At 44.1% G+C, this 24685-nt stretch overlaps 1 protein-coding gene across 1 annotated transcript in view; it reads left to right on the top strand.

Annotated features, from left to right (window-relative positions):
* Window positions 1-24685, top strand: part of igsf9bb (immunoglobulin superfamily, member 9Bb) — a 198418-nt gene that overhangs the window by 38940 nt on the left and 134793 nt on the right. Inside the window, exon 2 of the mRNA XM_056284763.1 lies at window positions 16364-16555. Coding sequence (XP_056140738.1) covers window positions 16364-16555 — 192 coding nt within the window. The remainder of the gene's footprint in view (window positions 1-16363; window positions 16556-24685) is intronic.

Raw genomic sequence — 24685 nt, 5'->3', positions numbered from 1 at the left:
CGGGGCGTCCGGCAAGGGCGTCGTGTCGGGTCGCACGCACCAGCTTGTGAGCGTCGCTAGCTGGAGTGCCGGCCGACCCATCCGCCCTCAGCCGTCTGACCTTAATTCCCAGCAGTCACCAGGAGGTAAGAGGCTCAAAACACACTTCTTTGTCCCCTTCAAAGACACTCCACAGCAAAATGTGAGGCTCCAAAAAAAACAAAAAAAAACCCTTTCACCAAGTTCAAAAGATAGAGGGCCTTGTCTCGAGAGAGAGAGAGAGGAAAAAAAACTTAATTCTTCACTTTGTGCTTTCCTAATAATAACTTTCCTCACACACACACACAATATTCCCTGTTCAGGGGAATAAAAAGGTCCAAGCATTTTCCTCAGTGCTGAAGTACCCAATGTGGAGGTGTTTGGCGTTTGAACCCCCACCCCCTCCCCCCCTTTTCCCCCCCCTCCCCAGTTGTAACTTGGCCAGTTACCCACTTTCCCGAGCCGTCCCGGTCGCTGCTCCACCCCCTGACCCGGGGAGGGCCGCAGACCACCACACGCCCCCCCCCCCCCGATACATGTGGAGTCGCCAGCCGCTTCTTTTCACCTGACAGTGAGGAGTTTCACCAGGGGGGGCGCAGCGTGTGGGAGGACCACGCTATTCACTTTATTTTCATTTTTTTATTGATGTTCTGGTGCAGAATGTGCCTGAGTTATAATCAATAAATTAACGTTATTTGTTTTTTTTTAATAAGCGGCCCCACATTTACCAGCGGCACCCCGAAAAAGGAGCAGCAGCTCATTTGGATGCAGCCGCTGATTGTCGTGATTGCTGCGCCGCCTCCTCCCCTCCTCCATAACTGGAGGTCTCTCAGCATCAGCATGCCACTTGCCAGTTATTACCCCGGCTGCTTACGAAAACATCTAAGCGATAGCATCTCCACGGTGTGTGTGTGTGTGTGGGTGTGGGCGGGTGTGGGGGGGTGTGGGGGGGGCACTGAAAAGGGTTTGAAATTCATCCAGGTTTTCTTTTTTCCTCATGGCACTGATGATGAGCAGGAACTCCTTCAGTAAAAAGCAGCCATAGAAAATGGCGGGATTAATGGAGTGGAGTGCATAGTTTGTAGACAGCAGTGTGTAGCAATGCCTGCACATTAGAAGGTCAGTTGTTTTAATTTTGTCTTTCGAGAAAAAAAAAAAATCTGAGTGCATTACCTCCACCAGGGTGCAGACTCAAGGGTCCCAGTGAGCCGAGCCGATACTAAAAGGTGGCATGAAAATACCACGATAAATAAATAAATATTTATTTAAATATAGATAAAATCTTATAAATTAAATAAATAAAAATATTTAATTTTAAATATAAATAAAATATAAATAAAAATATAAATACAATTTAAATATAAATGAAATCTTATGAATAGATAAATAAAAATATTTAAGTTTAGAAATAAATAAAATATAAATAAAAATATAAATAGAATGTATTTCTATTTAAATATAAATAAAATCTTATGAATAAATAAAAAAATTTTTTATTTAAATAAATAAAATATAAGTAAAAATATAAATAAAAATTATTTGTATTTAAATTTCAGTAAAATCTTATGAATTAATAAATAAAAATATTTAAATTTAAAAATAAATAAAATATTAAAAAAAAATATAAAGAAAAATATAGATAAAATGAATTTATATTTATTTAAATATAAATAAAATCTGACCACTGATTGGTCAGAGAGAAATTGAACAGCTCTTGTTTATAACCAGGAAATGCCAAAGTGAGTCTTACGAAACTTGCACACATTTAGAGTTGGTCTTGTTGATTTTTTTTTTTTTTTTTTTGGAAAATAAAACACTGGTGTGGGCCGCTGGTAGACAAGGGAGGAAGAGATAGTCAGCTCGCCCAAAAACGACCAGCGGGGCTTCACCGTGAGGGGTACTATCTGCAGTGGAAAACCAAATCCCAAGTAAAGCGAGTAGAGTCGAATAGAGCCAGTACCGTGCAGTGGAAAAGGGGCTCTATCTTCTCCACATGTCCTGCTCTCGTGAATTGAGGGAGGGTGGGGGTGGTCTGGAAAAGCTGGCAGTGCTGTATCGTCTCTGTTAAACCTCGTCCTGAAATGATTGGATTACATTTCCTCTCCGATACAGAGTACAGTAGTAAGTCAGCGCTCGTGCCGTTGCAGCCCACAGCATTGTTTCAGTGCCGTTGCGAGGATCAGATGCTGCGCCCACCCAGGAATGCTGCCTCTTGAATTCCGGGTGATGAGGGCTGTTCGTCTGAGGGTATGCAAGCAGAACTAGGTCAAGTCTTGCCCAGCCTTCAGTGTAACGGTCGCCTTTGTTAAGCCACTGTGATACATTTAGGGGGGGGGGTTGTATCGATGGTCAGCTTTTCACCTAAATAAACGTGGACAAGCAATGCAACACACTCAAGCCCACGTCGTTATTCTTACTTAGTTGATACGGTTTCTTCAACCCTGCCCGTTTAAACAGGCTGAAACACAAAGCAGCTTTAACGACTCATTTTCACCACCTCTCTGTCCAGACGGGCCCCGCTCACTGCAAGAAGAAAGTTCCTGTGGCTCTGCACAGTTTGTTTAATTGATCCAGTACTGTACTGTCCTGTACTGTACTGGACTGTACTGCAGTGTACTGCACTGCACTGTACTGCAGTGTACTGTACTGTACTGTACTGAAACTGTACTGCACTGTACTGTACTGCAGTGTACTGTACTGCACTGCACTGTACTGTACTGCACTGCACTGTACTGTACTGGACTGTACTGTACTGTACTGCACTGCACTGTACTGTACTGCAATGTACTGTACTGCACTGCACTGGACTGTACTGCACTGCAATGTACTGTACTGGACTGGACTGGACTGGACTGTACTGCAGTGTACTGTGCTGTGCTGTACTGCACTGTACTGTACTGCAATGTACTGTACTGCACTGCACTGGACTGTACTGCACTGCAATGTACTGGACTGGACTGTACTGTACTGCACTGCACTGTACTGTACTGCAGTGGACTGGACTGGACTGGACTGTACTGTACTGCAGTGTACTGTGCTGCAATGTACTGTACTGCACTGCACTGGACTGTACTGCACTGCAATGTACTGTACTGGACTGGACTGTACTGTACTGTACTGCAGTGTACTGTACTTTACTGCATTGTACTGGACTGTATGTGTCTTTGATCTCGAGGCAGGGGAACAGAGCTGCTATATGTTAGCTTTTTTTTTTCTTGCACAGCTTTTTGGGGTTTCGAAGGCGTTTTTCGATGCTGTTTTTTGACCCTCCTGTAGCACCTATAAATGCAGTGATTTTTTTCAGTTGTGCTCAGTCATCTAATAGTCAGTGGAGTAGATTCACTACTGTTCTATTTTAGGGGATGATGTCATGTTTTGACACATCAGCTTGAATCAGGTGTGCACTTTGACTTGAAACTGAGGCTACCAAACCTTAGTGGATCAGAATTATATTTTAAGATGGCCTGGTGGCCTGCCCAGGGTGTCTCCTCACCTGCCGCCCAACGACTGCTGGGATAGGCTCCAGCATCCCCGCGACCCTGAGAGCAGGATGAGCGGTTTGGATAATGGATGGATGGATGGACGCAAATGTTATTAGTCTTTATAAAATAATTCCCTCTTTCATGATGACGACACATTTTAAAGTTAGAAATGGAACAAAAACGTGTCGTAACATTAAAGTAGTGTTATTGTCCAACTGTTTTATTTAAAAGGTGATTCTTGTGGGCGTCCGGGTAGCGTGGCGGTCTATTCTGTTGCCCACCAATACGGGGATCGCCGGTTCGAATCCCCGTGTTACATCCGGCTTGGTCGGGTGTCCCTACAGACACAATTGACCGTGTCTGCGGGTGGGAAGCCGGATGTGGGTATGTGTCCCGGTCGCTGCACTAGCGCCTCCTCTGGTTGGTCGGGGCGCCTGTTCAGGGGGGAGAGGGAACTGGGGGGAATAGCGTGATCCTCCCACGCGCTACATCCCCCCTGGTGAAACTCCTCACTGTCAGGTGAAAAGAAGCGGCTGGTGACTCCACATGTATGGGAGGAGGCATGTGGTAGTCTGCAGCCTGAGTCTGAGCAGTGACCGGGACGGCTCGGAAGAGTGGGGTAATTGGACGGATGCAATTGGGGAGAAGAAAATGGGGGGGGGGTGATTCTTGTCAAATGATTGACATGTTACATCTGTACCAAACACTTCCACTCATTTAACGTGTGTGGTGGCCTGTGTGTGAGTGGACGTTCCCAGAAAACCAAATCATTCACTCTGCTTTCATTTGGCTCAGACTGTTCTCAGGCCAGAGAGCGTCTCGAACAGTTAAAAGAGCAAAGGTTTGCAGTCCCAAGTTGACAGCCACGTCTTTAATTTGACATTGTGCGGTGTCTGCCGTCTACCAGTACTGCTGTGACTCCTTGGCCAGATAACCCCAACAGGATGGCAAGTATCCCGTCCCCAGACTTCTGCAGAAGTTGATGGTGGAGTTCACAGGGCCAGTGTCTGATAGCCAAAGCCGCAAAAGGACACCAGGATAAATCCCCCTAATGCAAGATTTCTGGGACAGTTCTGTCAGACACTGGGTGTTCAGGCTCAGTGGGCTTTCTTATCTTGTCTGTTTTGCTGAGGCCGAGGCTGACATACACCTACAGTTCAGTGTTTCTCACAGGTCTGAAATATAGTGGCGGAGGCGGTGGTGGCCGGCACAAATATGGTCTACTACATGCGACAAACAACAAATACGTGTGACCTTTAACACAATATTTTGATTTATTATGTTAAATTTCTATTAATTTCACATAATGCATTTCACAGATCCAGCCCTCCCCTCCATCCCCCAACGTAGGAAGAGTAAGACAAAGTAAATAAATAAATAAACACTCTAGTGTGTACAAAGATGGCACTGTTTGTCAGGTTTGTAGGTTTTTCAGAGCTCCAGCACCTCTGGTGATGGTCCACTTACTGATAGTCGCAGACATGCACCAGGTGCTCCCTTTTAAGTCTGCTCCCCAACCTGCAAAAACAGACACTTGGCTTTGAATCCACTATACAGAAATTAGATGCAAAAAGATATTTAGTGCTGAAGTAAAGATAAAATTCACTTACCCTGCTGAGTAAATGCATCAAAAGTTCGCAGTCTAAGCTGAGCTAAAGCCAGCCTGTGTCCTTGTAACTGCCATAGCACAAAGGGAAAACAAGTCGTAATCTTTATTTTTCATTTTGTAACCGGTTATTTTGTTGCCCGGTGCGGGATTCGATACGAGGTGTACTGCACCACAAGACGACGTCACTAACAGCTCGGCTAAAGAGCCAGACCCGTTAGCTAGGGGCTAACGTGTCTTATTAGTAGTTTGCAATTTTTTTTTATCATGTACATTTTTTACATTGAAACAATACAATGTCAGAAGTTCAGTACAGGGGAGAGTCAAAACATAAAAAACGTAATAATTACAGTCTAGATATAATACAATGCAAAAAGAGAAAATAAAATAAATAAGTAAACAAGGTTGACACAAAAATAAATCTATGAGGTCGATGATCGCATGATGATAACAGCCACTAGTATATTAGGAGCCTTTCAGAAAAAAACTGTAAAAAAAAATTGGGGGGGGGGGGTGAAAAAGTAGCCCCCAATAAACAAGCACATCCACTACTAGATAAATGCATAAATATATATAATAGTGGACATATGCTCCCTGTACGTGTCAGCATTCATGTCATCCCCATCCCACAATATGTAACAGTATTAACAAAAAATAAATAAAAATAAACCCCCCCCCTCCTCCCCATGTCGTTGGTATCGGCGGCGGCGCGCTGATACGTCACTGCGGTGACGTGGCGGCGCGCTGATACGTCACTACGGTGACGTGGCAGCGGCGCTCATAACTCTTCAAGGCAGCATCGGTGAATCCTCCCGTGTTCCTCACCACTCACAGGTGTGTAAACTCCCTCACTAACAAAGTGTACTTACCCATTTTTAAAAGATAACGCGTCGTTATGATGACGCCTGAGGTTGAGACCTATGTATGGTATCGTAGTAGTGTTTTTGCTAACTCCGGTCAATGCTAGTCAGTGAGCGGGAAGGCTAACGTTAGCTAGCAGAGACGTGGCGACAGTCACGTCAATAAACTGTAAAGGTTATAACGTTAATGCGGGACGGGTTATAGCAACCGTATTGTGAATACGACGTTTTATAACGCATTTACATTCATTTCAGGGTGCTATTACTACTTTACAGTCGTCACCCTCTCCCGGAAGCGCGCCCTCGCGCTTTGTTCTTCCCGCGCTCCGAAGAGACTTCTGAGGATCTGCGCACTTCCGGATCCCGCCGCTGCCACCAATGTAAGCGGTTATTTTCTTGCCCGGTGCGGGATTCGATACGGGGTGTACTGCACCACAAGGCGACATCACTAACCGCTCGGCTAAAGGGTCAGACCCGTTAACTAGGGGCTAACGTGTCTTATCAGTAGTTTACAATAATATCCATAATCTATCGTATGGTCATGAAACAGTTTTTCTTTGCTGAAAACTGTCGTAAAATGGCACTTTAAACCCGTTTTTCCGGGGGAGCGTGCTCCCGGACCCTCCTACAGGGGTTTGCCCCCCCCAAAATAAAACTATCTCCTACGCCCTTGAATCTAACGACATTACGGTATTTACAATAATATTATATTGAGAGAGGGAATGTGTGTATAGGTATAAAAAAAATTTAAAGAAAAATTTCTTGCGTTTCAAACTCCCCCCCCCTCCGCCCTGCCTCTGTCCCGGGAGTGGGTCGCGTTTGGCGGCTTTGAGGCCACGGCGTAGTTCTCCCTCGGGCCGAGCAGTGTTTTGAGGGTCGCGCAAAGTAGTCCGTCCGTTCGTTAGTACGAACCGTTGTGTGTAACTCGATTTTTTTAAATAATAGGCGTTACGAAGGTCGGTTCGTAAGTACGGGCGTTCGTAAATCGGGGACCTCCTGTATTTAGCCAGGGCTTTACGGGGGTCTGTTCGTAAGTAAGGCCGTTCGTAAATCGGGGACCTCCCGTATTTAGCCATTTTTTATGTTTAATGTTGTTGAGGATATCGCAGATCTAGGCTTGCATGTTTACATCCGACTACAGATGTTTAGACCGGAAGAACGATGCACCCACCCCGGCGCCCTTGGTAAGGGCGGGAAAACTCGTCTATGCTTTGGCCACCGTTAACATACCTGGGTAGCCTGCCCAAGTAAAGTTCATGTGTGGGGAAACACTGCAGTTAAAGGTCTACACAACACGAAAACAACTTAATTTCACTGAACACTGATGTACTTGGACACGTCTAAGTCAGAGACATCACCCCTGGTGCTTATCTTGACATTTTAGCATTCGATCTATAGGCAAAGTACTGAATTTTAGCTAAGCGTTGCTTCTGTAGTTATAACTGCGTCAGTACATCCATCCATTATCCAAATCGCTTATCCTGCTCTCAGAATTGCGGGGATGCTGGCGCCTATCCCAGCAGTCATTGGGTGGCAGGCAGGGAGACACCCTGGACGGGCCGCCAGGCCATTGTCGAAGGGTAAAGCATCAATGCTGCATGAAATTTATTGAGGAAGTGAGTCCATTTTTCTCTTCACTATTTAACATTAATACACATTACAACCATGGATTTTTTTTAAAACAAATTTTGTTAATAAATTGCAAGAATAAACAATGTCAATCAACACCAATATATACAGACAATATGCCAGGGGTTATGAGGTAAATAAAATATAAAACGAATGAAAAAAAGAACCAAAAATAAATAAAGAGAGGTTCAGCAGTTTTGACAACTATATAGTTCACACACATGAAGAGTTTTTAAGGCTTTGGGGTTTGTAGAGTGCTGAATAGTTTGTATGTATTGTTGCACTTCATTTCTAAAAATTTTGAATGAAGGTTGTCATACGCTTGGCTGTGTGATGTGATACGAGTCACAACCCCCCCGGCTATGCCCTTCCACCTTCTACAATAAATAATAGACACTCTGACTGAGAGAAAGAGGCCAGAGTCTATCTAAATTGTGGTGTGTTATTGACCTATAAGGGGTCAACTTTATTACAGCTAATGTGCGCTGCATAATGTTACCTTGTGAACAAGAAGAAGAAGAAAACACAGAGCTAAGAAAACAGTTGTAGTCTTGCGTGCTGTCATATCATATGCTCCTAATGACTTATAGCCTGCCTTGATTTACTCTGCAGGCAATTATTAATGCTTTCATTAAATACACTTTCAGAGGGCTCTTATCTGATTTATTTCTGTTGGAAACAAAATTTCAATTTAGAAATAAGATAAAGTTGGTCTCCTGCTTGCAAATGCAAGTGTAACAGCCCATATCAAATTATTCATCGACCTTGTAAAGTTATCAATAATTGATGTTGCTTTGTGTAAAAATCTCATTTATTTTTCATTTTTGTAGTCACTCAGAAGTCTGCTGGTTGTCATTGCTGGTGCACTGCCAGAAACTAGCAGAGACCCTCTCAGGTAGAGAGGTTTGCTGAGTGTCCTTATACATGCAGTACCAAGTCCTGCATAAAATGTTTAAATTTTTCACGTGTAAATTAATTAATTCATTATATGTGTATCATTATGCATTTCTGCATCATACTAAGTAACCATTAAGGGTTTAATTTGTTACTTGAAGCGAGTAAAAGAAAGATAGTGCTTCATGGGACAGTCAGCAATGTGAAAGTCCGGGCTGAAAATGAGTCCCAATCGTTACAGTGGGGAGCATAACAGAAAAGAAACTTAACAAACTGCCTTTTCGTTAACTGGATATTGGTAAGGTCTTTTCGGACATTGCCGTTTCACAATAGCATTGGCACAACATTCTTTTTTGTGTCTTGGCTTGCCTTATACAGATGTTGCAGATAGCACTCTCGAAATAACGTGATTTCACTTCCACTCCAGCAGTCGCTGCCTGTCACGCATTACCCCCATCCCTCCATCCCTACACATGCACCATCAGTAGTCTGTGCACCAGTGGTTATACCTTGTGATGATCCCACTCCCCCTGGTATTTCATTGTAAATGAGCTTTACCCTTGAGGGAGGGGAGCATGTTACATCTCCTCTCTCTCTCTCTCTCTCTCTCTGTCCCTCTCTTCTCTTCTCTCCTCCCTCCATCTTTACAGTTTCTTCTCTTTCTATCTTGCCCCCCCCCCCTTGCTCTCTCTCTGTCTCATCAGTATAAACAGTGAAGTCATACCTTCCAAGGGGCCTGTTTTTGCGCTTTCTGTGGTGATGTCACCAGCAGCCAATCAACACATAGGGCCGCTTTGGGTAGTGTGTGTGGGTGGGTGGTTGTGGGGGGGGCACTCACTACTTGGAAAAGCGGTCCTGTTCAGCCCTTGTTATTATCCTGTTCTGCCAGGAAGCACGAAAGCACACACATGCATCACATCATTAATCTACGTGCTCCCCCCCCCCCCAAATGCTCAAGCAATGCAAGGAGACAGTATTTATATATTACTTGCAAACTGTAAACTTGTGCCGGTGATGATGAATTCAGACTCAACATGTTGTTATTGAAAGCGTTTTTGGTGTATTTGGGAAGAACGTCTCTATGTACAATCCTTCCTAATGTATTTTAATGCAGGCTTTAATGTCTCCAAACAAAATTGTTTCTGTTCAGTTTGGAATTTATAATTCGGCCCAAAATGAAGACCTTTATGTTCTTTCATTTTGACCCTTATTCACAATGAATGTTGAGGCTTTTACATGCCTTTGTTTCACTGTTTCCACTCCACAGAAATATGCCCCATGCAGTGGGGTCAAGGTGCATGTAAAACAGTGGAATTATAATTTTTATCGACCTCTGGAAAGAGACATCTGATCTGGCACTAATTTTTAAGCGAGATATATTACTGCCAATAAATACGATCTGGAATGCTGGTTCACAGCCGCTTCACATCTCTGACTGTCTTGACTGGGCGACACTTAAAAATACTTCAGTGAATAACAACCAAAATCGATTTTTGGCATAAGTGTGCATAATCTTTGTGCGGTGGGCTGCCATGGTGGAATACATGGTGACCCAATGTTGACACCCTGAACGTACATTTGAGAGCGCTTGAGAGGTTTTTATACAGGTTGAATAATTTATGTGAGAAAACCGGAAGTCCTTTCCCGCATTGCACAAGCGACAGCGGCACTCACAAGGTTAAAACCAGTCCGGAAAGACAAAAACATCAGTACCGAGTCTAAAGTCAGATTGATGCGTTCAATAGTCACCGCTATCTTTTTATACGCACGTGAAACGTGACACTCACAGCAGATCTCCAAAGAAGAATAAGCGCAATGGAGATAAGCTGCTACAGAAAGATTCTAGGCATGTCATATCGAGACCATATTACGAACGAGGAGGTGAGAAGAAGGATTACACAAGCCATTGGAACGCGTGAAGACTTGTTGACAATCGTCAAGAAGAGAAAACTGAAACGGTATGGTCACATCTCGAGAAGCTCCGGCCTTGCTAAGACCATCCTGCAAGGCACAGTGAGGAGTGTGCAAAGACGAGGAAGACAGAAGAAGCGATGGCTATGTAACATCAGAGAGTGGACAGGCCTTGACTTTGCCAGCTTACAGAGGGCAATTGAGGACAGACGGAGATGGCGAGGACTGGTTGCAGATTCAACAGCGGTGCCCCAACGACCTCTCGAGAGGTTACGGGATAGGTGAGGTGAATAATTTAGGTTTGTTTAACAGTGCTGGGAATTGAAGGCTGCGCCTAAATGAGCTTAAAACATTACAGCAGTGTGTGCGTTCTTCCAGACTACATATTCTTGCAGCGTCAGGGGTGGAAAATGCCAAGTGTTGGAATAAAATGATGTAGCTTATTTCCAAGGGGAACTTTTGGTTTTCTGCTTGGTTTCTTTTATCATCCTAAAAACAGATCCCTCACCATTAAACACAACGTCTTTATGCATGCTCAATAATCCAGGTAAGAAAGTTGAATCGGTTCAGCTGGACGCAACGTTTATTGAGGGGATCGTCTCATCATTCATCTAAGTTAAGAAACGTTTCATCCTCTAGCATTCGGGGCGCATGGCAGTCTATTCCGTCGCCTACCAACACAGGGATTGGCGGTTCAAATCCCCGTGTTACCTCCGGCTTGGTTGGGCGTCCCCACAGACACAATTGGCCATGTCTGCGGATGGGAAGCAGGATGTGGGTATGTGTCCTGGTCTCTGCACTAGCGCCTCCTCTGGTCGGGGGGGGGGGATAGCGTGATCTTCCCACATGCTACGTCCCCCTGGTGAAACTCCTCTTTGTCAGGTGAAAAGAAGCGGCTTGTGACTCCACATGTATCGGAGGAGGCATGTGGTAGTCTGCAGCCCTCCCCGAATCGGCAGAGGGGGTGGAGCAGTGACCGGGACGGCTCGGGAGAGTGGGGTAATTGGCCGGATACAATTGGGGAGAAATAGAGGGGGGAAAAAAAGATGAATGATGAAACCTTTCCCTCAGTAAACGTGTCCAGATGAACTGATTCAACTTTCTGACAGAAAACACGACTGCTTGCAACAAATCCCCTTCAAGTTAACTTATATGAACATCGTCGTCTTGGTTCTGCATCTTGCTCTTGAAAATTGCCATTTTTATCCTCTCCATCATCCTCCCGCTGCTCGTCTAAGGCAGGTAGTTGTGTAAAAAGCATCGGAAAGGCTAGATTGTTTTCAGCAATTGCTTCCAAAAAAATCAATGTACAATAATGCCAAACTCGCAATTATGTGGGCAACATCTCCATTGATTTAGGTTTGTCTCTCTGTTTCTGTTATTTGTCATACGGTGGATAGTAACGGTTTGTAGTTTGCCAGTATTTCCAACTGGTTGATTGCAGGGATGTTATTTTACATAATGTTTAGAGGCTTCCTATGTCCAGCCAGCAGTCAGAGTCCCAAAATGCAATGACTGTTTATAACAATATGTTCCTATGAGACTTTTTATAAGTAGATGCAACATCAGCCGCTCCAACCCAAATGCTAAAAAGTAATCTTTGATAAATTTGTAATTGTCATAGTTGAAATAGTCTTTATTTTTTCTAGCCAAGGTGGCGTTCGATAGGAAGAAGTAGCTATGTGCATCTGTAGCCAAGACAAACCTCTAATCCTCATTTCTCACTGGCGCGTCTAGATTTTTCTTTCTATCCATTTTTAATCTTTGATTTTATGATAACTGCTTTAAATCTCAGAGACAGAAATTCCCAGATGTCATATAAACTGTCAGCGTCAGCCATGAAGTCCTTATGTGAGTCATTCTTGGTCTTGTGAATGACTGAATGAATGAATTTCTCTCTTCTTCTTTTTTTTAATGTTCATTTCATCACAACGGGCAGCACGGTGGCGCAGTGGTTATCGCGGTCACCTCACAGCGGGAAGGTCCTGGGTTCGAGCCCTGGTCGTAGTCCAAGCTTGGGGGTCGTCCCGGTTCGTCTTCTGTGTGGAGTTTGCATGTTCTCCCCGTGTTTGGCTGGGTTTCCTCCGGGGGCTCCGGTTTCCTCCCACAGTCCAAAAACATGTAGGTCAGGTGAATCGGCCGTACTAAATTGTCCCTAGGTATGAATGTGGGTGTGTGTGTCGGCCCTGTGTGATGGCCTGGCGGCCTGTCCAGGGTGTCTCCCCGCCTGCTGCCCAATGACTGCTGGGATAGGCTCCAGCATCCCCACGACCCTGAGAGCAGGATAAGCGGTTCGGATAATGGATGGATGGATTTCACCACAACGTAGGAATTGAACAAAGAACGTGTCCCTTCCATGAGGTTTGCAGATTAAACAGACAAGGTCACATTAGTCCCTTATACACAATTTGATACAAAGCACCCCTGTTGGTTTTCCCTAATGAGAGGTAAGGCACACAGTAGGCCGTCATGTACACAGACCAGCCCAGTGATCCTCGGCTTCCCTCCAGGTCTCAGAGGGACGAGCGGCGAGTACATCTGATTAGCCATATTGACTGGTAAACGCTACCACACCAGGTTTCCGGTCATAAAGGCAAGATACACAGTAATTAGCCGGGAATCAATGCGTCGCTCCAACAGCTGCCCCACAAACGCACTGTTCCAAGTGGGACTGGCTCCTCACTGAGCCAACAACAGTGTGTGAAGTCCTTTGAAAAGGGTTAAAGGTGTGCATATGCACGCAGAGGTACTGCTGAGCTGCAGATGCAGCCCTGTCGTGTTACCTTTTAAAAGCTTTCGGCCACCCTTATTATATCTCGAGCAAATGAGCGGAATAAGATACGATCCGAGTCAATTCAGATTCAGCCGTCTGCAAGTGGCTTCAAGGGAAACCGTCACGATTATCAACATTACCCTCACTCTCTCTTTATATATAAAAGAGGAGCTCTCGGGTGTCCGAGTAGCGTCACGGTCTATTCCGTCGCCTGCCAACACGGGCACTGGTGGTTCGAATCCTCGTGTTACCTTCGGCTTGGTCGGGCATCCCCTGCAGACACGATTGGCCGTGTCTGCGGGTGGGAAGCCGGATGTGGGTATGTGTCCTGGTTGCTGTACTAGCGCCTCCTCTGGTCGGTCGGGGCGCCTGTGCAGGGGGGAGGGGGAACTGGGGGGAATAGCGTGATCCTCCCACACGTTACCCCCCCCCGGATCGGCAGAGGGGGGTGGAGCAGCGACCGGGATTGCTCAGAAGAGTGGGGTAATTGGCCGGATACAATTAAGGAGAAAAAGAGAGGGGAAAAAAATCTCCCTCTCACCCTTTTTTTGGGTGGTGTGTGTCTTTCTCAAGCTCAAGTCCTCTACCAGAGTTTGAGGGTTCTGAGCAGTATCGTAGCTGTTCCTAGGACCGTACTTTTCTGGACAGACACACACACACACACACACACAAACACACACATATATATATATATATATATATATATATATATGTTTGCATTGTAGGGGTAACAGTATTAGCTCTCATAATACAGAGCAATCTTCTGTGTGTGTCTGAAATGCCGATAAAATGGTGTCTGCCGCTCTGGTGAAAGCTGGGGATTTGAAAACGTACCTGTTGGTTTCTGGATAGGCTGTGTTGCACAAGAAAACGCAAATCTCAACAGTACAATATACAGCTGTACATATGTGGTGTTACTTGTGTTTTCTTATACAGATAGATGTATTTCAAGTTGTTATTTGCGTTTTCTGATAATAAAGAAACCCATTGGCAAGCCAGAAAATTTGGGTTGTCGTTGACGTCACTGGAAGACACCTTTCTACACAATTTCCAAGGCCTGTGAGAGACACACACAAGACTGTGTATTTCTAAGACAGCTCAGTATTATGGCAGCTGAAGGAGTGTTATCTCTACAACCTATATATACACACACACACGTATACATATACACACACACACACACACACACACACACATATACACTACCGTTCAAAAGTTTGGGATCACCCAAACAATTTCGTGTTTTTCATGAAAAGTCACACTTATTCACCACCATATGTTGTGAAATGAATAGAAAATAGAGTCAAGACATTGACAAGGTTAGAAATAATGATTTGTATTTGAAATAAGATTTTTTTTACATCAAACTTTGCTTTGGTCAAAGAATCCTCCATTTGCAGCAATTACAGCATTGCAGACCTTTGGCATTCTAGCTGTTAATTTGTTGAGGTAATCTGGAGAAACTGCACCCCACGCTTCCAGAAGCAGCTCCCACAAGTTGGATTGGTTGGATGGGCACTTCTTTGAGCAGATTGAGTTTCTGGAGCATCACATTTGTGGGGTCAATTAAACGCTCAAAATGGCCAGAAAAAGAGAACTTTCATCTGAAACTCGACAGTCTATTCTTGTTCTTAGAAATGAAGGCTATTCCATGCGAGAAATTGCTAAGAAATTGAAGATTTCCTACACCGGTGTGTACTACTCCCTTCAGAGGACAGCACAAACAGGCTCTAACAGGTACTATTTAATGAAGATGCCAGTTGGGGACCTGTGAGGCATCTGTTTCTCAAACTAGAGACTCTAATGTACTTATCTTCTTGCTCAGTTGTGCAACGCGGCCTCCCACTTCTTTTTCTACTCTGGTTAGAGCCTGTTTGTGCTGTCCTCTGAAGGGAGTAGTACACACCGGTGTAGGAAATCTTCAATTTCTTAGCAATTTCTCGCATGGAATAGCCTTCATTTCTAAGAACAAGAATAGACTGTCGAGTTTCAGATGAAAGTTCTCTTTTTCTGGCCATTTTGAGCGTTTAATTGACCCCACAAATGTGATGCTCCAGAAACTCAATCTGCTCAAAGAAGTGCCCATCCAACCAATCCAACTTGTGGGAGCTGCTTCTGGAAGCGTGGGGTGCAATTTCTCCAGATTACCTCAACAAATTAACAGCTAGAATGCCAAAGGTCTGCAATGCTGTAATTGCTGCAAATGGAGGATTCTTTGACGAAAGCAAAGTTTGATGTAAAAAAAATCTTATTTCAAATACAAATCATTATTTCTAACCTTGTCAATGTCTTGACTCTATTTTCTATTCATTTCACAACATATGGTGGTGAATAAGTGTGACTTTTCATGGAAAACACAAAATTGTTTGGGTGATCCCAAACTTTTGAACGGTAGTGTATATATATATATATATATATATATAGTAAAAATAGTGTTTGTTTCCCTTGAACTGTTCCTTTCTCACCCAATTTGCCTTTGCTCCACATGCCCCCTATTCTGAGTGATGATGACACTGTACTATAACACACACCATGTGGGACTCGTGTTCATCTACTGACCCTTTTGCACTATTTTCTTTAGTCTGACCTACATTTAATGTGGTGGCTTTTCGCCATACTTATAGTGGTGTAAACCACTGGCCAGAAACCGTGTGTGTTAACCTCCTTGTTGGTATAATGATAACCGGGAGGTTAGATGAGCAAGCTCATCAGTGGAAGGGTGAGGGGTTTTTATTTTTTATTTTTTCCAGCCCCTTCCTAACACCAAATCCGGAAAGGTCGAGTGACCTGAGAAATATTCTCCCTTTCCTTCTTAATAACGCCTGTCAAGGTGTCCTTGAGTATGACACTTAAATCCCAGCAGCTCAACCGGAGCAGTCCAGTGGCCGACGATAGAAGACTGCAGATTTACTGTTCAGCTCCCAGGTGTGAGCATTATTAATGATGTGAGTCAGAGCGAGATGGAGCTTAAAAATAGTACACAGTACGCTGAAATATACCCAGTCAACATAACCCGGGTAAATAATATGCTGAAGCGCGGTTTTCGTTGAGTTGATACACCACATGGATTTCTTGAGATGAAAAAACGTTCCTCCGCATCGAAGGGCACAGACAATGTCGCGGTCCGGTGCAGAATCACTCTTGCCATTGTCATGTCATTCCTAACTGCCCCCCCCCCCCCGCCTTCCAGGTGCCCACGGAGTGCGAGAGGAACCCCAGTTTGTCACGGCACGCGCTGGAGAGAGCATCATCCTGGGATGCGACGTGTCCTACCCCCTGAATGGCCAGCCCTACGTGGTGGAGTGGTTCAAGTATGGGATGCCCATCCCCTTTTTCATCAACTTCCGCTTCTACCCTCCTCACGTCGACCCAGAATATGCCGGTAAGATTTGTTTTGCTTTTGTTTTTGTTAAGTGTGCAAAGCTCTGCCTCGAGATTCTTTTCTCTCTCAAGACAAGTTTTCAGTTGTATTAATAAGGAAATCTTAATCCAAACACAGCCAAACCTATTGGAATTGGTTTTTCCACACAAAACCACACAATATTTACCCCCGTTGGTGAATGATTGTTTGAAAAGACAATTCAAACATACATTTTTTGACCTTGTACATGAAAACTTGGAAATGAAGGGTTGGATTGGCAAGGGTTGGCATTTCAGCCGGTGGTAAATCTGATGTTTTATGGTCATAATAATAGTCGGACATCTAATAGAATTGTATACCAAATAGAGGGCGATAAAATTGACAGCAATATTAACCACAACTTTTTTTCGTGAAGTGGAATGTATACAAACTCAGGATTGTGGCAGGTATGTCAGTTGCTCAGCTAAACTTTTACAATTTACACACAGCATGGTGGGCCAGTGGTTAGCACTGTTGCCTCACAGCAAGCAGGTCCTGGGTTCGAATCCCAGGCCGTCCCAGGTTCTTTCTGTGTGGCGTTTGCATGTTCTCCCCGTGTCTGCATGGGTTTCCTTCGGGTGCTCCGGTTTCCTCCCACCATCAAAACGACATGCGTGTTAGGGCTGATACTCCTCTCTGTGCCCCCGAACAAGGCCATCGGAAGAAATAACTGGCGTTGGTCCCCGGGTGCTGCATCGGTGGCTGCCCCCTGCTCCTAGCTACACAGCTAGGATGGGTTAAATGCAGAGAGTGAATTTCATTGTATGTATGTACAAATGAGAAATAAAATGTATTCTATTCTATTTACAGTTTCATTTAGTTGATGCTTTTATCCAAAGTGACGTACATCTTAGAGCTGATACAACGCAGGCAAGGATCTAGGTAGGAGAGAACGACACGAGTAAGTGCCATCAAGCTAAGTTCCAGTCCGATAGGGTGTAGGTGCCAACAGGCAGTGCACAGAGACAAAAAACTTTTCTTTAGATTTATGTTTAAATGAAACTTTACAATTCCCATCACTTCAATGAAAATGACACATAATGCAGGCTAAGACTGGGTTAAAAGGTTAAAAAAAGAGTCATTTTCTGCATAAATACACGATTTGTTGACATCTAAAGAAGGTGTTGTATTACAGCTATTTTTTTCAGGTCATTTTTCAAGACAGTTTTCAATCAAAGAGTGCAAACGATTCAGTCTTGCAAGCCACATCTCACTTTTCATTCACATCTGTCTTAGCCCAGAGACATTGAACCATATGACTGAAGTAGGTCAGTGACTGTCTGTAACACTTGATTCATGTAGTCGGTCTTTGCAAGTCATGTAAGGCTGAGTGAGTTCTCTTGCCATCTTCTTTGGTAGAGTGGATCAAAACAATGATTTCCAAACTCACGACGATTTGCCTGTATACAGTCAGAGTCTGTCTTGATTAGTGACGAACTTCGCTGTGGAGAATATACTCCATAAGTTTACTAACTCTTGCTCCAGCTTTCATGGAGGCAGTTGGATAGCTCAGTGGGTAAGAATGCCGGCTTTCCCACCGGAGATCAAGGGTTGATACCCTGGTTTGGACAAGTCCCCTGTAAGAGTCCGTGGCTTAGACTCCTAACGCTATACAAGTCACCTACCTCTCAGATGTACTGTACGTTGCTTTGGATAAAAGCATCTGCTAAATGAAGTTGTAAATTGTAATAAAATTATGTTCTTTTTGGAAATAGGAGCTTCATTTACCACAGATTGATGTTTTTTTCTAGTGCTTACAGATTTTCTGAAGGGGGTAAGGGGGATTTTCCTTTCTCTTCTCTGCTTTTGATATCATTGCCTCTGACCATTAAAGTTTTTGCCCATCAGGTTAATCCCCCTGTTCTGGTGAGCATTTCATGCAAAGAGCTTTTATAGTGAATTCTCTCTGTCCTGTTGAACTCTTAAAAAAATTAATGAATTTGAATGTAGATGGCATATCTAAAATGCTCTAAAACGACCATCAAATTTTCGTCTCTTAACCCTGTAAAGGTTTTTTCTGCTTCCTATTTCTGCTGCTTCATCCCGTCTTCTTTTCTCTATAGTGGATAAAGTTGTAAACCAGTCAATCTTTGTTCCAACCCTCCTCACCTATGGTCATGAGCTTTGGGTAGTGACAGAGAGTGTGAGATCGCGGATACGAGCGGCTGAAATGAGTTTCCTCCTTAGGGTGTCTGGGCTCAGCCTTAGAGATAGGGCGAGGAGCTCGGACATCCGGAGGGAGCTCGGAGTAGAGCCGCTGCTCCTTCACGTCGAAAGGAGCCAGTTGAGGTGGTTCGGGCATCTGATTAAGATGCCTCCCAGGCACCTTCCTTTGGAGGTTTTCCGGGCACAGCCAACTGGGAGGAGACCCCGGGGTAGACCCAGAACTTGCTGGAGGGACTACATGTCCAGTCTGGCCTGGGAATGCCTTAGGATCCCTCAGGAGGAGCTGGAGGGCGTTGCTGGGGAGAGGGACGTCTGGAGTGCCCTGCTTAGTTTGCTGCCACCGCAACCCAACCCCGGAGAAGTGGCTGATGGTGAATGATCGAATGAATGAAGGATAAAGTTGTAGAATATCTGATACTAATAATATTAATATAAATAGATAAATAAAATATATATAGTATATATACACGTATATATATACACACGTATATACATAATACATACATACATATATATAGAAAATGAAAATGAGTGACGTATACAATTTTGGTCCATTCGTATGCCTCACTTCATGTAGGCTTTAATTCCCTGTCACCAATCACCAACGCAAATACCCGAACTTTGGAAGGGGTGGCAAATTTTTTGACCGTATTGACTAGTGTCTTCTCAGAATGGTGCTCCAACATGGTCGTTATCGCAGCAAAAACGTCACCACAGTGTGATGATGAGTTAAAGAAAAAGCTGAACTGAACAATGCACATGTGACAGAGTGGGTTTTTTTTTCCATTTTGTGAAGGCAATTTTCAGCTCTGGGTTTACCGGATTTTCTGGGGATAATCCCCCCCAAAACAGGGTTAACCCTGCTCCGAGACCAGCTAACCTAAAGTTAAAATGTGGGGATAACCCATTTTGGAGTTGGGAAGCGTTAAACATTTGTTAGCCCAGGGTTAAGAGTTAAGTGAACCCAAGGATGATAGGGTAGTTAACCTTTGACCTCTGTAACATACTATAGCTTTTTTCCCCTTTTTTCTTCAGTTTGTCAGAGTACAGAGAGAGGAGGTGTGGTATTGTATGAGGAAGTCGGGAGTGGCAGAGAAGTATGTAGGAGTGGTGCAGGATATGTATGAGGGCAGTGGGACAGTGGTGAGGTGTGTGGTAGGAGTGACAGATGGGTTCAAGGTGGAGGTGGGATTACATCAAGGATCGGTTCCGAGCCCTTTCTTGTTTGTAATGGTGATGGACAGGTTGATGGACAAGATCAGACAGGAGTCTCCGTGGACTATGATGTTCGCAGATGACATTGTGATCTGTAGTGTGAGTAGGGAGCAGTTGGAAGAGAGCCTGGAGAGGTGGAGGTATGCGCTGGAGAGATGAAGAATGAAAGTCAGTAGGAGGAAGACGGAACACATATGCGTGAATGAGATGGAGGATAGTGGAATGGTGAGGACGGCAGTAGTAAAGGTGACAAAGGTGGATGAGTTTGAATACTTGGGGTCAACTGTTCAAAGTAACGGGGAGTGCAGAAGAGAGGTGAAGAAGAGAGTGTAGGCAGGGTGGAGTGGGTGGAGGAGAGTGTCAGGAGTGATTTGCCACAGAAGGGTACCAGCAAGAGGTAAAGGGAAGGTTTACAAGATGGTTGTGAGACCAGCTATGTTATCTGGTCTGGAGACAGTGGCACTGATGAAAAGACTGGAGGTGGAGCTGGAGGTGGCAGAGTTGAAGATGCTAAGATTTTCGTTTGGCGTGACAAAGAAGGACAGGATTAGGAATGAGTATATTAGAGGGACCGTTCAGGTTGGACAGTTTGGAGAAAAAGCAAGAGAGGCAAGATTGAGATGGTTTGGACATGTGTGGAGGAGAGATGCTGGGTATACTGGGAGAAGGATGCTGAATATGGAGCTGCCAGGGAAGAGGAGAAGAGGAAGGCCAAAGAGGTGGTGAGGGAGGACATGCAGGTGGCTGGTGTGGCAGAGGAAGATGCAGAGGACAGGAAGAGATGGAAACGGATGAGCCGCTGTGGCGACCCCTAACGAGAGCAGCCAAAAGTAGTAGTAGTAGTAGTATATATACATAGATTTATAAATGAATTGGCCACCAGCTGTAGACACAGAAAAAAATATCTCCTTTGAAATTACAAGTAAAATGTCTTTATTATTCCCCGCCCCATTAGATGATACACATATGACATTTATTAGATGTTGTATTTTTTATTTTAACTGCCTGCCCTTCCGACTGTGCCCCAACACCACCCCACTATATGATTTACATAAATTACCCCATTTGACGTTACCTTGTTATATTCTAAATGCAGGCTATTTCAGCAGTGCCCTGGTCATTTAAATGCTTTTTCAAAACAAGTCCAGCCCCTTACCCCATTGGTTGTAAGGTTTTCTACCCCACCATTGGTTGCTGTGCATTGTAACTATCTACCCCATTGGTTCTAATAGTTCAAATGTTTTCTCCTCTGATTGGTTCATGTCCACCGAAATTAGGGGCGTGACACGGGGCAACTTATACTGTGTGTTTTCTTTGTTGAATCACATCAGCAGCTGATGAGTGCACGACGCACGAAACAAGCTTGTACTGCTATGTATTAAAAAAAAACTCCTACATCTATATGTATATATATATATATATATATATATATATATATATAAAATGCATTTGCTGTTATATTAGATTATGTCACATTCTTGCATCTAAAATACAACTTGTAGAAAAAAAACACTCCCCAGGAATACCTCATTCCAGTTGCCCATTTCTGATTCAAAATTATTCAACACAATTATAGCACACACAATAGAGTGATAACATACATTTCCTTAGGTTTTTTACTAGGGTAAAAATAGAAGCCTGTAAAATAGAAGCTTTTCATTTTATTGAGCATGTCACTTTCAGCAGTTTTCTCAGATTGCAAAAAAATGTTGAAATTGTCACCATGTACGTATATAATCCAGATTTCCCCCGAGCGTAAAAAACAGGTTCGATACTAGGGATGCTACAAATCAGTGGTGGCTGGTGCTAAAAAATGGGAGGGGGGGCGCAATTTACCTTGGCGCAGCCCACCTGACAGCTGCTTTAATGTCCACACAGTCACGGAGTTATTAAGAACGACAATGTAGCCTATAGATTTTATCAGGGTTCGTAGACGGTGGATGATTGACAGTCGAGACGAGGCAGGGTGGTGGGTGTGAACATGATTGACAGCCATAAGAATTATCCAATCACATTAGATTAAAAAACATTAAACAATACCAATTCACTGCCAATAAAAGTGGGAGTGTCTGGGCCGCACAGAACTGCGCCCCATGGAAAATCTGAAGAAACCAATCAGACAGCAGCCTCAGGTCACCTGCTCGCCACAAGTCTGAGGGCTTACATAAGGTATGGTTTGGCCGGCGCCCCTCACCCAGGAAGTATATGTATTCAGACAGAAATCAACCAAACACCATTTGAACCAATATTTAATGGCTGCTGACAGGCGCTCACAGACTGAAAAACACTTTTATTTCGTAATTATTTACTTTATACAACTAAATTATAGTTAACATGTTTAAGTAGAATTTCATTTCTATATTTTTGAATGGGGGGGGGCCTAGTGCCCTGTACTGGCCAGCCGCAACTGACTGCAAATGTACTATCATGCCCAATATATACCAAACAGGGCCTAGCTAGTCAACCAGGAGAACAGGGTGGTTACAAAATGTAACCCCACAGTTGAACCTGCATAATTCTTCTAGTCCTTCTTGAATATTTGAGTAGTTGCAAAGACAGCTGCTTTGAACTTTTTTCTTCTTTTTTTTTATCACCAGCTAGCTGTGCTGCCTGGCTGTCGGCTCGTTAAGAAAGTTCACTGTCGATTTGCCTTTTGATGCGTCAGGCCAAAGCACAGGGGTGAGGCCAGTGCATGAATCTGCTCCTTAAAGATGAAGCTGAGCATGTTCTTTTCCCAAATGAAACCTTGTTGGAATAATATACTACGTAGTAGTGATTTGTGACATGATGTGGAAACCACAATCATTTGATACCAGCATCTTAATGGCTGTAAATACAGTATAATTGAATGGAGATAAGAAACATTTCTCTTATTTACAAGCAGTTTTAACGTATCAGTACAATATGACCCACAGAGTGAACTACAACATTTCCCTTCTGTTTGGAAACCACAAAATGTTTCGTCTCCACCTAAAGAATTCTTCATGATAAGCTGAAACAGCGTCTATCTCGATGCAGAGCCGGCTATAGGTGTCTTTCTACAGGACCGGAAAGACAAACACTTATCTTGTGAATGTATATCTTGTTAGCCTAATGTCGCAAACGTTGAACATCTTTTTTTTGGGGGGGGGTTTTCCCCCTTTTTCCTCCCCAATTGGCCAATTACCCCACTCTTCCAAGCCGTCCCGGTCGCTGCTCCACCCCCTTTGCCGAGTCCCCAGCTGCAGACTACCACATGCCTCCTCTGATACATATGGAGTCGCCAGCTGCTTCTTTTCACCTGAAAGTGAGGAGTTTCACCAGGGGGATGTAGCGCGTGGGAGGATCATGCTATTCCCCCAGTACCCCCCCCCCCCCGAACAGGCGGCCCAACCAACCAACCAGCGGAGGTGCTAGTGCAGTGACCAGGACACATACCCAAATCAGGCTTCCCACCCGCAGACACAGCCAATTGTGTCAGTAGGGATGCCTGACCAAGCCGGATGTAACACGGGGATTTGAACCGGCAATCCCCGTGTTGGTAGGCAACAGAACAGACCGCCATGCCACCCGGACGCCCACACATTATGGCCCCAAATTCAACCTCTATTTTAAACTTCACATCAACATTGGCTTTTAACTTGAGCCAGTTATTGATTGTACTTCTAAACAACAAGAAACAAAAGGAGATGGATATAGAAAAACCTTTTGTTTCAGGGTCTAAGGACAGAATGTTGTATTGCTGTAAAGTCCACTGAGGCAAATTTGTAATTTGTTATAATGGGCTAAGCAAATAAAATGGACTTGGCTTTATTCCAGTGGAAGTTTTTCAAGCTGTACAACTAGCGGAAAACTGACTCCAACTGCCCAGTGAGTTCATTGTAATTGGTATACTGGATCGTGCAATGAAGTCAGGGGTTAAGGTAAAGGCTGCTGGACTAATTTCCCCCTCCAACAACACAAAGGGCTTACATTGTGTTCATTATAGATTGGGTTGATTTCTGGGGACTGAGCTGAACCACAGGGCCACTATCTCTGAGATGCCTTGCCTGTCCCCGGTATCAATCAGTTCATTGTCTTTGCTGGAAGGGAGGGAGGTTGGAAATGACATAAGCGAGAGGAAGTATGACAGAGAAACAGAAATGTTAAATTAATATTAAGAAGGGAACATAGAAAGAGGTGGAGAAAAGGGGATTTGAAGGAGGGATTTGAGAGAGAGTAAGAGAGATTGAACATGAATCCATGGGATTATAGGGATAGAGAGAAGAAAGGAACATCCGACAAAAAAAGGGGGTGGGGTTGAGTGGGCTGATGGTGCCAAGTTTCTTTTAGGATCTCCAAGCTGGTCTAAATGACATTTTAAAATGACCTGCCCCAGGAGACATTCCCTGAAGCTAATAAGTCTGTTTTTCCTTTTTTCTGTCCAGGTTTCATACGACATTTTGGGATCAGGTCTTAATCTACAAAGCCCTACGTTCAATTAAAAAAGATCTTTATGTAAAATAGAATAGAAAAATCTGTGCTTTATCATGTAGCTTAACCGTGCATACTCAAAAGGACAGCTGAACTTTAAGAAGAGGTTATGAGAAGCAAACTATATGCTTGCAGCAATGCCTTTGAACCACCGAGTAGACCGAGAGGGCCAAAAAACACTTCACGGGGAGTCAAACATTTTGGACCCAAGGCCAGTCCTCTTATGATATTACTGTTAATGCCAGTCATGAGGAGTGGGGGGTCGTCACTGGCTGTCAT

This window comes from Lampris incognitus, chromosome 8 (assembly GCF_029633865.1).
Source record: "Lampris incognitus isolate fLamInc1 chromosome 8, fLamInc1.hap2, whole genome shotgun sequence".
In the NCBI taxonomy this organism is placed as follows: Eukaryota; Metazoa; Chordata; class Actinopteri; order Lampriformes; family Lampridae; genus Lampris; species Lampris incognitus.
This window is presented reverse-complemented; position numbering and strand designations above follow the sequence as displayed.